The sequence below is a fragment of the Geotrypetes seraphini genome, chromosome 8 (assembly GCF_902459505.1).
Source record: "Geotrypetes seraphini chromosome 8, aGeoSer1.1, whole genome shotgun sequence".
NCBI lineage: Eukaryota > Metazoa > Chordata > Amphibia > Gymnophiona > Dermophiidae > Geotrypetes > Geotrypetes seraphini.
Window position 1 is genome coordinate 93,926,283 of NC_047091.1, and position 14,482 is coordinate 93,940,764.

Here is a 14,482-nt window from a genome sequence, read left to right on the forward strand (position 1 = left end):
ACTAATTTTGATCCAGTTAACATCAGGAGTGACCAACAGTTATTACAGTTGGGAAGCTCTGTGAAATGTGTTACTGGACTTACTCCAGTTCTCAGCTGGGACTCTCCGTGCAATCCCCATCTAACTGGTTATTGGTAGCCTCAGCCAAGAGGTTAAATGCTGCACAGACATGCAGATTGAATTACTCCAGTGGCATACCATGGAGGGGGGTGTTCCAAGGTTGGCATCATGGTCCAGGAATGTCACTGCTCTGCTGCAGTCAGACCTTCCTCTCTGCCGGGTCCTACCTTTGTGGAAGCAGGAGGAACACCTGACACCAGCAGAGCAGCGAGTTAAGATTGTCAACAATGATAGAGCTTCTTATGGACAGTTTCTTATGGCCCTCCAGGGCTTTCCCTCTGCCGCATCACTGATGACGTGGCAGAGAAAAGCCCTGGCAGAGCAGGCTGCAAAAAATCTCACGGTGGGATTGGGTGGGGGCAGGTGATGGGTCAGGTCCATAGGTGCTGCACAGGGGGATGGGAGGGAGGGATGAAAAGCTGCTGCACAGGAGGCCATCCTGTGCACATCCTGTGGTTCACATTCTGTCTTTAGCATATAGGACTGGTATTTATGAAAAAGCAACAGCTTTCACTGCCAAAACCTTGCCAAGCCATGTCAAGTACCTTCCAGGGATTACCAGGGATCCCCATTCCAACTTGGTAGCTATAGTTGACAGAGAAGAGCATGTGAGTGTTTCACTGATAATTATATGCTTCTTGAATGCATCTAATCCATTTCAGTCTTATCTGTAAGGCAAGTAACATAATTCCCAACAATCCAACTTCTTTAACAAATGACCTGGATAAGGTGGCTGTTTCCAAGCAACATGGCATGCATTTCATTATTGATAAGACACTAATATCAACAAGCAGCAGCAGGGAGATACAAGATATTTGTCTTGTCCACTTAGAAACTGTTTTCCATTTACTTCCCCACATATAAGGATCCTCTGTGCTCCTCTCACTCTTGAATTCTGATATCTGTTCCATGCAATTGCCACGTTCTCTGTGAAGAAATGCTCCAGAGCCTACTACAACCCACTTCCTAGCCCTTTCCCCTTTTTCTAGAACTTTCTTTCTGCTTAAAAATGCTTGATTCTTGTAGATCAGGAGTTCCCAATAGGTCGATCGCCAAGGCAAAGTGAGTCGATCATGGAGCCCATCCCAGGCTCCGTGATAGGCTCACTTTGTCTTGGCGATCTACCGGGCCGATCAGCCTTCCTCTCCCCGAAGTCAATTCTGCCGTCAAAGAGGAAGTTCTGGCCAGCCAATCACTGCCTGGCTGGGCCGGAACTTCCTCTCTGACAGCAGAATTGATGTCGGGGAGAGGAATGCTGGTCGGCCCGACGCAGGGAGAGCTTAGGGCGGCGGCTTTGGGGCCTGTTATTGGATGGTGGCGGCGGCTTGGGGGCCTGTTCCCCGATGGCAATGGCAGTGGCTTGGGGGAGGGCAGGGAGAAAGAAAGAAAGAGGGCAGGCAGGGAGACAGAAAGAAAGAAGAGAAACAGAAAAAAAGAAAGGGGCATGAAGAGAGAAAAAAAGAAAGGGAGGCAGGGAGAGAGGAAGAAAAAGTTGGGTGAGGGAATGAGGTCTGGAGGAGAGATAGCATACAGGCTGAAAGAAGGGAAGAAAGATTGGATGCACAGTCAGAAGAAGAAAGGGCAACCAGAGACTCATGAAATCACCAGACAACAAAGGTAGGAAAAATGATTTAATTTTAAATTTAGTGATCAAAATGTGTCTGAATTTATATCTGCTGTCTATATTTTACACTATGGTCCCCTTTTCCTAAACCGCACAGAGCCGAACGGAAGTCTTCCCGACGTCAGCACTTACGTCGGAGGGGAGGGAGGGCTTAAACAAAGCCCTCCCTCCCTCCGACATCAGCGCTGACGTTGGGAAGACTTCCGTTCGGCTCTCTATGCTGCAGGCAGGGCAGGTAAGGAGGAGAGTAGCCTCGCGGCTCGAGTGGCGTACCAAGGGAGGGGGGCGGTCCGCCCCGGGTGCAGCACAGCCGGCCAGGTCCCCTTACTTTTGTGGCGCTTCCCCGACCGACAACAGCCCCGGTCTGACAAACCTCCCTGCCCTGTAGCCGCGAATCTAAATTACCTTCTTACAGCAGCTGTAAGAAGGTAATTTAGATTCGCGGTTAAGGGCAGGGAGGTTTGTCGGACCGGGCCTGTTCTGTTGTCGGGCGGGCGGGGAAGCGCCACGAAGGTAAGGGGGCAGGGGGAGGAAAAGTGGAGTGGAGAGGAAAAGACGCTTAAGGGAAATGGGTAAAACTGAGGGGGGAGAAGGACGCTGAAAGCACTGGGGAAGACAAAGGGGTGGAGAAGGACGCTGAAAGGACATGGGGAAGATGGGGGGGGTGGAGAAGGATGCTGAAAGGCCAAGGGGAAGACAGAGGGGGAGAAGGACGCTGAAAGGACATGGGGAAGACAGAGGGGGGAGAAGGACACTGAAAGCACATGTGGAAGACAGAGGGGGGAGAAGGACGCTGACAGGACATGGGGAAGATGGGGGGGAGAGGGACGCTGAAAGGAAATGGGGAAGAGAGAGTGGGGAGAAGACGCTGGCAGGGAAGAAGACAGAGATGCCAGACTATGGTGGGAGCGGAGAGAAGAAGATGGGTGCCAGACCAATTTGGAAGGGGGGAGAAAGGGAGAGGCACAATAACAGAGCAAATGGAAGACGCAGAGGGAAGAGAGACAATGGATGGAAGGAATTGAATGAGAACATGAGGAAAGCAGAAACCAGGCAACAAAGGTAGGAAAAGAATTCTATTTCTTTTTTCTTTTTTTTGCTTCAGGATAAAGTAGTATATTAGTTGTGTTGATAAAAATTTATAAACATTAGAAGCTCTGGTAGAAAGCCATTTACAAAGTATGTATTCTTCCCAATTAATATTTCCAAATTAATAAAGTCTTTTTGCTTATTTGTAAATGAGTTTCTACCAGAGCCTTTAATTCAGTAGCATAATTAAATGAAATAACTGTTTCTGAAGTTTATAGGGACGGGCGGGGATGGAGGGGATTCCTCGCGGGGACGGAGGGATTCCTCACGGGGACGGAGGGATTCCTCACGGGGATGGGTGGGATACCTCACGGGGACGGGTGGGATTTCTGTCCCCGCGCAACTCTCTACTCTGGGTGCCAGCCAATATTCAGATAGTTAGGAGAGCTTTTTTGCTGGCCTACCTTTATCCAGGCACTTACCTAGTTATCAGACTATCACTCAGTGCTCTCCTCAGGACCCTTTAAATGGGCATGACACCCCCACTGATTTCACTGACCACCTGGCTAATGTAACAAAAATGTTTATAATGCTCTGCGGCACTAGGGTTACCAGACATCCGGATTTACCCAGACATGTCCTCTGTTTCAGGGACATGTCTAAGGGTTCGGATGGCTTTTCAAAACCAGGCAGAAGATTCAAAGGGGGGGGGAGGGAGGGAGGAGGAGGAAAAGACATAAAGCAACTGCAATCCAAGCAAATCAATAGGTGCTGGTGGTGGACACATGAACTCAAGAAGCCATCGGTGTGCACTTTTACCTGCAGGGAAGGTGAGCAATGTTCAAATAGTTCAATTTGCCTGGTTATTGTTTATGATTATTTTACATTTTTATTGATTTTGTAAGCCTCAATGATTCTCAGTGAAGAGTGGAATAACATGTTCATAAATCAAACTAAATCCAAAGACACAGTAGAAATAACTTTAGCCTGAGACCATCAAACTTAAATACATCAAATCCCAGGATCCTAAACCCCCAGTTTTATAAGAAGCAGTTCAGCATACATTCATAACACCACTCAAACAGGCAAAACAGCTTATAACATTCTTGTATCAAAACTTCAGAGGTGTCACTCCGGACTCAGCTTTCCTCTCATTGCCGAGAGATTTACACACCAACCTCCTCATAAGTTTTGAAGAAACTCTATTTTATATTTAGTATAATAAATACTTAAAGTATAAATAGTTTTTAGTGAAAATTTTAAACCCCAAACCCCTCATTTGTCTTTATAAGGGTGAATAGAGACTAATTATCTTATCTTATCGTATTAAGTCAACTCGACTACTGTAACATCGCCTACTTAGCAATCCCCCAAAAGAATATGCGACGATTACAACTAATGCAAAACACTGCGGTCAGACTAATCTTCGGTCTAAAGAAGTTCGATCACGTGACGCCATACTTCAAACAGCTACACTGGCTGCCGATGGAAGCTCGTGTAAAGTTTAAGTTCGCCTGCCTCTGTTTTAAAGTTTTCTACGGTCTAACCCCTAAATACATCACTGACCTATTCTCCTTCTCAGCCAACAAACACAAGAGAAGCTCCCACTCGCACTTCGTTTCTCCCCCGGTTAGAGGATGCAAACTAAAAAAACACCATGAGCATCTTCTCTCACATCAGGCTGCTCTATGGAGTAAAGACCTAGAACAACTCCTATTGCCCACCACTTATGAGGTATTCAGGAAACGCCTCAAAACTCACCTATTCCTGAAATACCTAGACAGCTGACCCACTTCCTCTCCTTCCCCTCTCTTGCCCTTTCTCCCCATTGTTCCCACATCCCTTAAGTTAACTCAACTTGTACGTCAACTCAACTTGTACTCCACTAATCTTCTGTAAACCGCATAGAACTTAACGGTATTGCGGTATATAAACTGTTATTATTATTATTATTATTATTATTAATTAAAGACGCTCAAAACACATTCTGTCCATCGGCTATGGGGTGTAAATGGCCACTGTTGGAAACAAGATCCTGGGCTTGATGGAACTTTGCTTTGACCCAGTATGGCAACTATTATGTTCTTATCATTGAGTCTGCTTCTGTACAGTCTGCTCATAGGCTTTTCCAGGGGCATAGTTTAGATAGAATTGGGGCCGATTTGCACATGAATTTTATAAATTATTTGTTTGCCTGTATGGGATCTTTTCACACATTTACACCTTCTTTGAAGCAGATGTAAACTTGTGCACAAATGTATGTGCACTTCTTGGAGTCATTGTGAGAGCCTAGTTTATAAAGGCACATCCAGGGCAAGATTAAAGGGTAGGCCAAGTAGCCATGTTCCTCAGACCTGAAGAGTTGGGGGGGAGCCAGAATGCTGCCTGCTTCGATGACGTCAGAGTACCTGCCTCTGGGCCCAGCTCCAGATGTACAAGTACTGCTTCTTCCTGCCTTCTTCAATATTCAGTGCAGCTGAACTTGCAGTCTTCAAAAGGCCGCGGACAGCAGTTCCTACAAGCTGCCTGCGAATGGTTGACCTGGAAGCCTTTCCTCTGATGCTGGGATTTTGTGTCTGAGGGAAGGCTTCTGGATCAGCCATGGGCAGTGTGTAGAAACCGCTTCCCATGGTCTTTTGAAGACTGTGAGTTTGACTGCACTGAATAATGGAGAAGCAAGGAGGAGGTGCTACTTGCACTTCTGGAGCCATTCCTGGAGGTTCACTCTCACAGGAGGGGGGATGTGGGGGGGCAGGGGGCCCAGTGTGCTTAGGTGCCTAGGGCTCACCAATGAATTAATCCTTCCTTGGGCACAAAAGTGATTATGGGGGAATTCATGAAGCAGCATTAGAATTGAATGCATCTCAACGCATGTTAAGGGAATTAACACACGTTAAACACTAAGGCCTGAATTCTCCAAAAAACATCAAAGGTTAGTTGCTGGCAGGCACCTAGATTCACCTACCAACGACTAACTTAAGGGTTTTAATTGGTTCTAAATGGCACAATAATTGGTCACACCATTAGAAACCAATTAAAACCTAATCAAAACAAAAAATTAGACGATGCTAAGCAGCCTCCCAGACAGGTGCCTTGGTCCATGGCACCTAGCATTGAAGCCCAGAAAAGGGCATGTTTAGGGGTGGCCCCAGGCTTCGGCATCACTAGGCAATGCTAGCCATGATTCAGGAAGGACCCTAGGTGCCTGAAATGTAGCCAGGGTTTTACAGGCTTACTTTTCTGGTCCTTAGGAGGTGTGATTCTGGGGAAACGGTGTCTGGCAGTGACTGACATGTGGCAGGTGCTACTTACAGAATCTGGGCATAAGGGCCAAATTCTATAAACAACCCCCATCCCCACCCCACCACCCATATTTAAGAGTATGATGTTCAGTTACACATTTTTACTGGATCATTTTGAAAGGCGTGATCATGGCTGCTGAATATAATTATCAAAATTTCAAGAGAGGCCTACAGACCTGAATGTTAATTAAGCTCAAAGATACACCTGGGCCCTAGGCCTTCCAATTCTTTTGCAATGGTCAATTGCTTATATTCTGCCTCATCTTTCCATGCTTGCTTCATCTACATATATCTGGATTGAGATGAACATGTAGTGACCTCTAGTGTCCAAGTGGCATAATGCAGACAATGTGATGAGTGTTATATTATTTATTTAATTTATTTTCTACCCCGTTGTCCCCAAAGAGCACAGAACGGGTTACAAATTAACCATACATAATATCAGTACAAGATTACAATACAAGTTTTAAACCCAGTTGGCACATATTAGGTGTAGTTATCCTTATGTGACACTGACTGGTTCAGTTACCAATATACAATTTTTTGTAGTCCATTTATCAAGGGCAGGGGGGGTCAGATGAAGAGGTATGTTTTTATTGCTTTTATTTTATTTTTTTATTGGGGGAGATAAGACAGATTCTAACAACAAGAATCAACTTGTAGGCACCCATCAAACACCACAAAGCGGATCATAGAGGTTTCAGTCCCAAGCACTTATTATGTGAATTGTGTGGCAGGAGAGAAGATTCTCAAATATCAAGAAAATGTGGCAGAAAGCTACTGAAATATTTCTCATAATTTTGGGTGCCACAGACTTGATTAAAAAGAATTTCTAAGCTCACCTGAATAGGTTGCCTATATATGTAACATGAACTCCAGAGGGAGGCTCTCTGTGGCACAGTGGAGGTATTACAGCAAGCATTAAGCAGAATAGTCATTTTTTTTAAAAACACCATTTGAGAAACTAAGATCATAGGTTCATAGTGAGTGCAAAACTAACTCATTTGGAGACTTTGCCGCTTACAGATAAAGCTTACTCTGCGGGTGAGCACTGATCAATGACCTTATGGTCAGATTGCAAAATAATCCAGGAAAATAAGATCTTAGAAATGAAGAATGTGAAATATTTTCACACCCAATAGATGACTTAGCAAGGATAAGAATTTCCCGTCATATTATAAACCATTAAATCATACTGCTTTGTCATTCTCTGATTACTCATCCACCCCTCCTTGTTTCTCACTCCTCTCGCCCTCTGTCCCTACCTTTTCATCATCATTGTTGTCACTGGAATGCTTTTCATGTCTTATATGTATTTTGATATTGCCATCATTTGCTCATATCTGATTTGAAAAAGGAGGTTCTCCAAAAGCTTGTCAATAAAAAGATATCACTTTATTTTTCCTTTCTTTTGTTTTATTTCTATTTATTACCAAATAACTCAAAAATCATGGGAAGAGCATATCAATGGTATCCAGCTCCTGTACTGTTGTAATAGAGGAACAAGTAATGGATGACATTGATCAGAGTCCATAAAAAACAAAGAAAGTCTGAGACAGACTGAGGTCCATTAAGCCCAACATTCTGTCTCCAACAATAGTCAAATCAAGTCACATTACTTGGAGGATACAAAAAAATAGATCTATTTCCCATTGTTCTTTTCCAGGAATCAATAATGTTTTATCCAAGCTTTCGTGGAAAATTTTTTTTAAATTTTCCTCCAGGAACTTGTCCAGTCCTCTTTATAATACCACTGTATTGGTTGCCTTAAAAGAATTATATAAGGTACAAGAAATTCACCAAAAAGGTCCATTACCTATCTGTCAAAAAAAAAAAAAATCTGTAGTTATCACTAATGCTTTTTGTTCTATGAAATCTGATTTTTTTGAAAAGCCCAAAATAACAAAACCAGAGGTTGTGGTAAGAGTGGATAGTGTGGGTTTTAAGAAAGGTTTGGACAATTCCCTGGAGTAAAAGTCCATAGTCTGTTATTGAGAAAGACATAGCGGAAGCCACTGCTTGCCCTGGATCGGTACCATGGAATATTGCTACTCTTTGGGTTTTGGCCAGGTACTAGTGACCTGGATTGGCCACCGTTAGAACAGGCTATTGGGCTTGATGGACCATTGGTCTAACCCAGTAAGGCTATTCTTATGTTCACAATCTGTATTATAATTAGAAGATTAATCATTTTAAAGTATGGATGGTCCTCCATCCATTTACTGTGCATGATGACTGATATTTGTTTGTTATTTTAGAGCAAATAGAATTAACACTTTTTTGTTTCTTTTTAAATTTGCAGGTGCATGGGAGAATGATCGTGCACCCATGAGACCATGTGCTACACTATGACATCATATTGGCTTCTAATACTGAGTCTCCATTTACTCCAGCTGAGCATGAACTCGGCAGGGGCCTGCCCAGCCCGGTGCGAATGTGCTCCCCAGATCAAATCTGTAGTGTGCCACCGCAAGCGACTGACCTCAATCCCTGAAGGGATCCCCACTGAGACAAAAATTCTTGACCTCAGCAAAAACAGAATCCGTTACCTGAATCCAGGAGATCTGTCCCCCTACCCTTTGCTAGAGGAAGTTGATCTAAGTGAGAACATCATTTCAAGTATTGAGCCAGGGGCATTTAGCAACTTGTTCAATCTGCAGACCTTGCACCTGAGAGACAATCAGCTGAAGCTGATCCCCACTGGCGTCTTTACCAAACTATCTAACTTAACTTTTTTAGACATTAGCGAAAACAAAATTGTGATTCTATTGGACTACATGTTCCAAGACTTAAAGAATTTGAAGAATCTAGAAGTGGGTGATAACGATTTAGTATATGTTTCTCAAAGGGCCTTCTCTGGTCTGCTAGGTCTTGAGCAGCTCACGATAGAAAGATGCAATTTGACCACAATATCAGCAGAGTCTCTTTCTTATCTTCAGAACCTAGAAGTTCTTAGGCTTTGCAACCTTGGGATAACTTCTGTGGAAGATCAGAACTTCAAAAAATTATACAACCTCAAGGAACTTGAAATTGATAACTGGTTGTTCTTAGAGGACATCTCACCAACAAGCTTCCAAGGACTGAACCTCACTTCACTCTCCATAACATACACCAACATCACATCAGTGCCTGTCGCAGCTTTAAGGAATTTAGTGTATCTCAGACACTTAAATCTATCTTACAACCCTATCAGCACTGTGCAGAAAGGCTCCTTCAAGGACCTTATCCGACTTTGTGAGCTCCACATTGTTGGTGCTATGTTGACAATGATAGAACCTCAAGCTTTCTTTGGCCTGAGGCAGATTCGCTTGTTGAATGTTTCCAACAACTTTTTGTCAACATTGGAGGAAAGCGCCTTCCATTCTGTCAACACACTGGAGACCCTCCGCATAGACCAGAATCCACTGGCATGTGACTGCCGCCTTCTCTGGATCTTGCAGCGCAGGAAGACACTTAACTTTGATGGCCAGCCGCCAACTTGTGCCTCGCCTACAGAGATCCAGGGTAATGCTTTGCGAGACTTACCTGACTCAGTTCTTTTTGAGTACTTTATCTGCCAAAAACCCAAAATAAGGGACCGAAAGCTTCAACATGTAACGGCACATGAAGGAGAGTCTGTCTCTTTCCTCTGCCGAGCAGATGGGGAGCCCACACCAGTAATTATCTGGGTATCCCCTCAGCACAAAATGATCACACGCAAGAGTGCTGGGAGAACAACTGTTCTTTCTAATGGCACCTTAGAAATCCGATTTACCCAAGTCCAGGACAGTGGCACCTATACTTGTATTGCTAGCAATGCAGGTGGCAATGACACCTATTTTGCCACATTGACTGTCAAAGGAGATGGATCCATTTATGCAAACCGAACTTTGTACCTCAATGAGCGCAATGATACTTTGCAAAACGAGACACAAATCTTTTTAAAGTTTACCTTTGACCTTAAGACGATCTTAGTGTCTACAGCAATGGGTTGCATAACCTTCCTGGGAGTTGTGCTGTTTTGCTTTCTTCTACTCTTTGTCTGGAGTAGAGGAAAAGGCCAGCACAAGAATAACTTCTCAGTGGAATATTCCTTCCGCAAAGTAGATGGGCCAACCTCAGCTGCTGGGCAAGGTGGTGCTAGGAAGTTCAACATGAAGATGATCTAAGTATGAGCTAGAAGGGAAATTCCTTACCTGGCTCATTGGGCATGGCTCAACCAAGGATTTTTTGCGCATTTTCCTTGAATTATATACAGTCAGCAGTTTTATTAAGTAGACTCAAGTCAATAATGCGCACTGATCAATTTAGATGTCACTGAAAAATTTGCCTTGATTAAGATCAACTATAAGGGCTTTCAGACACATGATGGAGTGTGTTGAGCGGCACTCTACAGAACCAAGATGTTCCACTGAGCTAAAGTGAGCCTGGGCTCCATGGCCCCTTTCTTGAATGGCTTCCATCATCATGGATCCCCATGGTGACTTTCTGAAGCCATGTTTTGGTTTTAACTTGAAGAAATCATTGGCTTAATATTTAAGAAAGCATTTATATCCAGGACAAAAACTAGACTTTAGATTACTACTTTTTTTAAAGCACTATGATCATTTTCTCATCTCTAGTACTGAAATTTTTATTTTTTAATGTGGATCAGATGGTTTTTAAAACATTTTGTAATGATTGTGCACACCGCTTAGCAATGGACTTTGAGAATGCAGACATTTGATTATAGAACTCATTCCACTTGTGGTTGTACCAGATTTCTATTAAATCCAGTGCACTTTGTCTTGTTAGAATGAACATTTTAGGACCTTAATGGGTATCCTTAATGCTATCTTTAAGAGGCATGCCAACACAGAGTAGCATTGAGGATTATGTGCTAAGGAAAAAGCAGAGTTAAAAAGGAGATGTACGCTCCATGGATATCACAGACAAAGAAAGAAAGAAGTGGGACAGGCAGAATATTAGAATCCACCACTGTTAGATGCACAAGCTTTATTCACAGTTAAGTGATGAAGGTGTTAATAGGAGATTTGATTTAGGCTGACCAGCCGTGTTTTGGGGTCAATCAACCATCAGTACAACACACTGCACTGGAGAATTGTCAATGAAGTAATTGATTACAAATAATGAACTCATGAAATAAAATAAATACCAAAGAGTATTGCCAGTTGAAACAGCTCTGGCATTGCAATGCAAGTATTTCAATACAATCCTCTTTCCACAGCAAACAAATGTTGAAAAGCCAACGCCATTTTGTCTGGCAATACTCTGGTATTTCTTTTATTCCATGAGTTCATTATTCGTAATCAATTACTTCATTGGCAATTCTCCGGTGTTATGTGTTGTACTGGAAGTTTAATTAACTCCTGATAAAGACTGACTAGCCAAAACACAGCTGTTTCAAGCCTCATATTAATACCTTCATCGCTTGATTGTAAAACTTGTGCATCTAACAATGGCGGGTCCTGCTGTTCTGAATGTCCCATTTCTTGTTTTCTTCATATAAGGAAAAAGCAACATGGAAACCTAAAAAGACAGAGGAGAGACCAAAAAATATAGGCCCTGATAGTCAAAGGCCGACAGTTCTGCTTCCTCAAATGCGTGCATGAACGGAGGGGAATTGTCGAGGCAGAAATGTAAGTATAGTGGAGGGGGGTTTGCAGAAAAGATCATGTCAGCATTGAACACCCCCCCACCCCCCCAACCAGAGCACAAGTGTTTGGGGGTTCCTCCATACCCCCTCTCAGAGCGCAAAATGCCTTGTAAGTTTAGGGCACACGCAAGTTGTAAGTTTAGTGGGGGGGGGGGTCCCACACATACCCTCAACCCCACACACACACCCTCTGACCGCAAAAAGAAAGGAATATGGCGGCGCACACTTGTCCTGCTGAATTGTCGGCATGCCACTGTCCTACGCGCATTTGACGGGTCACCGTTTCTAACTGTGATAGTTATTGGCCTCTTTGAAAATATACTAGGGCTGAGTGCCTAAGTTCTTACTCAAAATATCACTAATGCTTCTAAATTTAGGAGCATGAAAAGTAGGTGGCAATAGGGTTAGACTTAGGGTAGGGGAAAAAAGAGAGGAGTTTAGCAGTGATTTTCATAGGCTCATCAATCTAGGCAAATGCATGCCAGGCCTAAATTTTATAAGAACAGAGATGTATTTTCAGTGGAGCATCCAACTTTCCTGCAAGCCATCCAAAACTTGGGGTGGGGAAATGTCAATTTTTGAAACCGCTAGACATCCAAAAGTTTTTTGAAAATGACCTATTTGGACATCTTGGCAATCAGGATGTCCAACTTTAGTATGCCTAACTTTTTTGGGCATTTTCATCCACAAAAATGTTTTAAGTCATAACGTCCAAATCCAGACCATTTGGATGAGGGAGGGGCCAGCATTGTAATGGACTAGCCACACAGACATGCGAACAGAGGAGTGGGGCACCTAAGAGGGCACTGCTGTGAACGTCACATAAAGGGTGCCAGATGTACATCTCCCAATAATCCCCTTATAATTTATGGTGAGCCTTCCAAAATTCTCCCAAAACCTACTTGTCTACCACCCCAATAGCCCTTATGGCTGTAGGTGGCACCTATATGGCAGTATAGTAAAGTTTTAGTGAACTCACTTTCCACCATACATGTAGTGATTAGAGTGACTTATGGGCCTGGGTCCTCCTCTCTATGGTTCACTAGCCCACCCACCAGGCTACTTAAGATACCTGTGTGCTGCTCTACTAGGCTTTCCCATATCAGGTGCTACTGTTCTAGAGATAGTATGTACTGTTTCATTCAGATCTTTGTGACCACTGGATGAGTGTTGGGGGGGTCATCACTTAATTCCTCCTGTGGTCATCTTGTTAGTTTGAGTTTCTTTTTGGCATATGGAAGTTTTTAAAATAGGTCTAGTTCTGAACGTCTAAGTTCCATACTGGACATCTTGGGAAATGTTTATCACTGCAAGACGTCCAAGTACTTAGCACGCCCATAACCCGCCCTTAATACACCTCCAATATGCCTCCTCAAACTTTGGATGCACTGCGGCTAAAAAGCCTAGCAAGAGATCCAGAAAGTCAGCTTCAAAAATCGGCATTTCCATTTGGACCTTTTGGCAAGAAAAATGTCCAAGAGCCAATTTGTGCCATTTTTTTTTTTTTTATATATATTTTAGTGTTATGAAAATGCCCCGGATAATTTTTAAGCTCCTAAATTACAATGAATTTTTCATCTGAAAATGTGGAGGACCATTTTTGAAAAGAACGTGTAAGTCTGACTTGGATGTTTCCCGCTAAATGTCCAAAGCCGGAAGCACAGAAACATCCATTTTCAAAAACCAAACCACTAGACATCTCCCCCCAATTTTTTTTTGAAAATCACCTACTTGGACATCTAGACCGACAGAATGTCCAAACCTTAGGATGCCTAAATGTATACCCCATTTTTGACAAAAGAAACTTTCAAGTAGAAAACATCCAAATCCAGACCATTTGGACATGGGAGTGACCATCACTGCGATGGACTGGCCACACAAACACACCAACAGAGCAGTGGAACACCTTAGAGGGCACTGCTGTGAATGTCACATAAAGGGTGCCAGAAGTACACCTCACCATAACCCTCTTCTAACATAAGGTGAGCCCTCCAAAACACCCCCCAAACCTACTACACCCACCTACCTGTCTATCACCCCAATAGCTCTTATGGCTGCAGGTGGTACCTATATAGCAGTACTATAGGGTGGGATCACAGTTTCCACCATAAATATAGTGGTTAGAGTAGCTTATGGGTCTGGATCCTTCTCTCTATGGTTCATTAGCCCATCCACCAAATGCTTTGCTAGGTTTACCATACCAAGTGTTGCTGTTCTATAGACAGAAATGTACTCTTTCATTCAGAATTTGAGAGAGGGGTCAGTGGGGAAGTGGGGGGGGGGGAGTCATGCCTTAATGTCTCCAGTGGCCATCCAGTCAGTTTGGGTATATTTGTGGCACTGAGATGCTTCTAAAACAGGTCTAGCTCCAAACATCTAAGCTCCATCCAGGATGTCTTGAGAAAGGTTTGATTATCGTCACAAGATGTCCAAGTAAAGCATGCCCAACACGCCCCCTGGAACTTTGGATGTACAGCAGATGAAATGTCTCACTAGATGTCAAAGAAAATGGTTTAGATTATTGGCATTTGGACGTCCCGGTGGTTAAGACATCCAAGTGCTGACTTAGGCGGGGTTATTTTTGGACATTTTAGTGTTTTGATTGTGAGCCCCTTAGGTTTTTCATTTTGGGCAAAATGTAGGATCTTAAAATTAGGTGCTCAGTATTTATTCAATATCAGGTATGCAATTTCTTATAAAACTCTGAATTGCTTGACTACAAAGTAAGCAGAATTAATGGTATAACAGATAAATGGGGAATGGCTATTTACT

General features: G+C 43.3%; 1 protein-coding gene across 3 annotated transcripts in view; it reads left to right on the top strand.

Moving 5' to 3' along the window:
* Positions 1 to 13,595, top strand: part of LINGO3 (leucine rich repeat and Ig domain containing 3) — an 80,757-nt gene extending 67,162 nt beyond the window's left edge. For all 3 annotated transcript variants that reach the window (XM_033953828.1, XM_033953826.1, XM_033953829.1), the window contains one exon: positions 8,378 to 13,595. In XM_033953828.1, coding sequence (XP_033809719.1) covers positions 8,412 to 10,223 — 1,812 coding nt within the window. In that variant the 5' untranslated portion in view covers positions 8,378 to 8,411 and the 3' untranslated portion in view covers positions 10,224 to 13,595. The remainder of the gene's footprint in view (positions 1 to 8,377) is intronic.
* Positions 13,596 to 14,482: the final 887 nt, after the last annotated feature.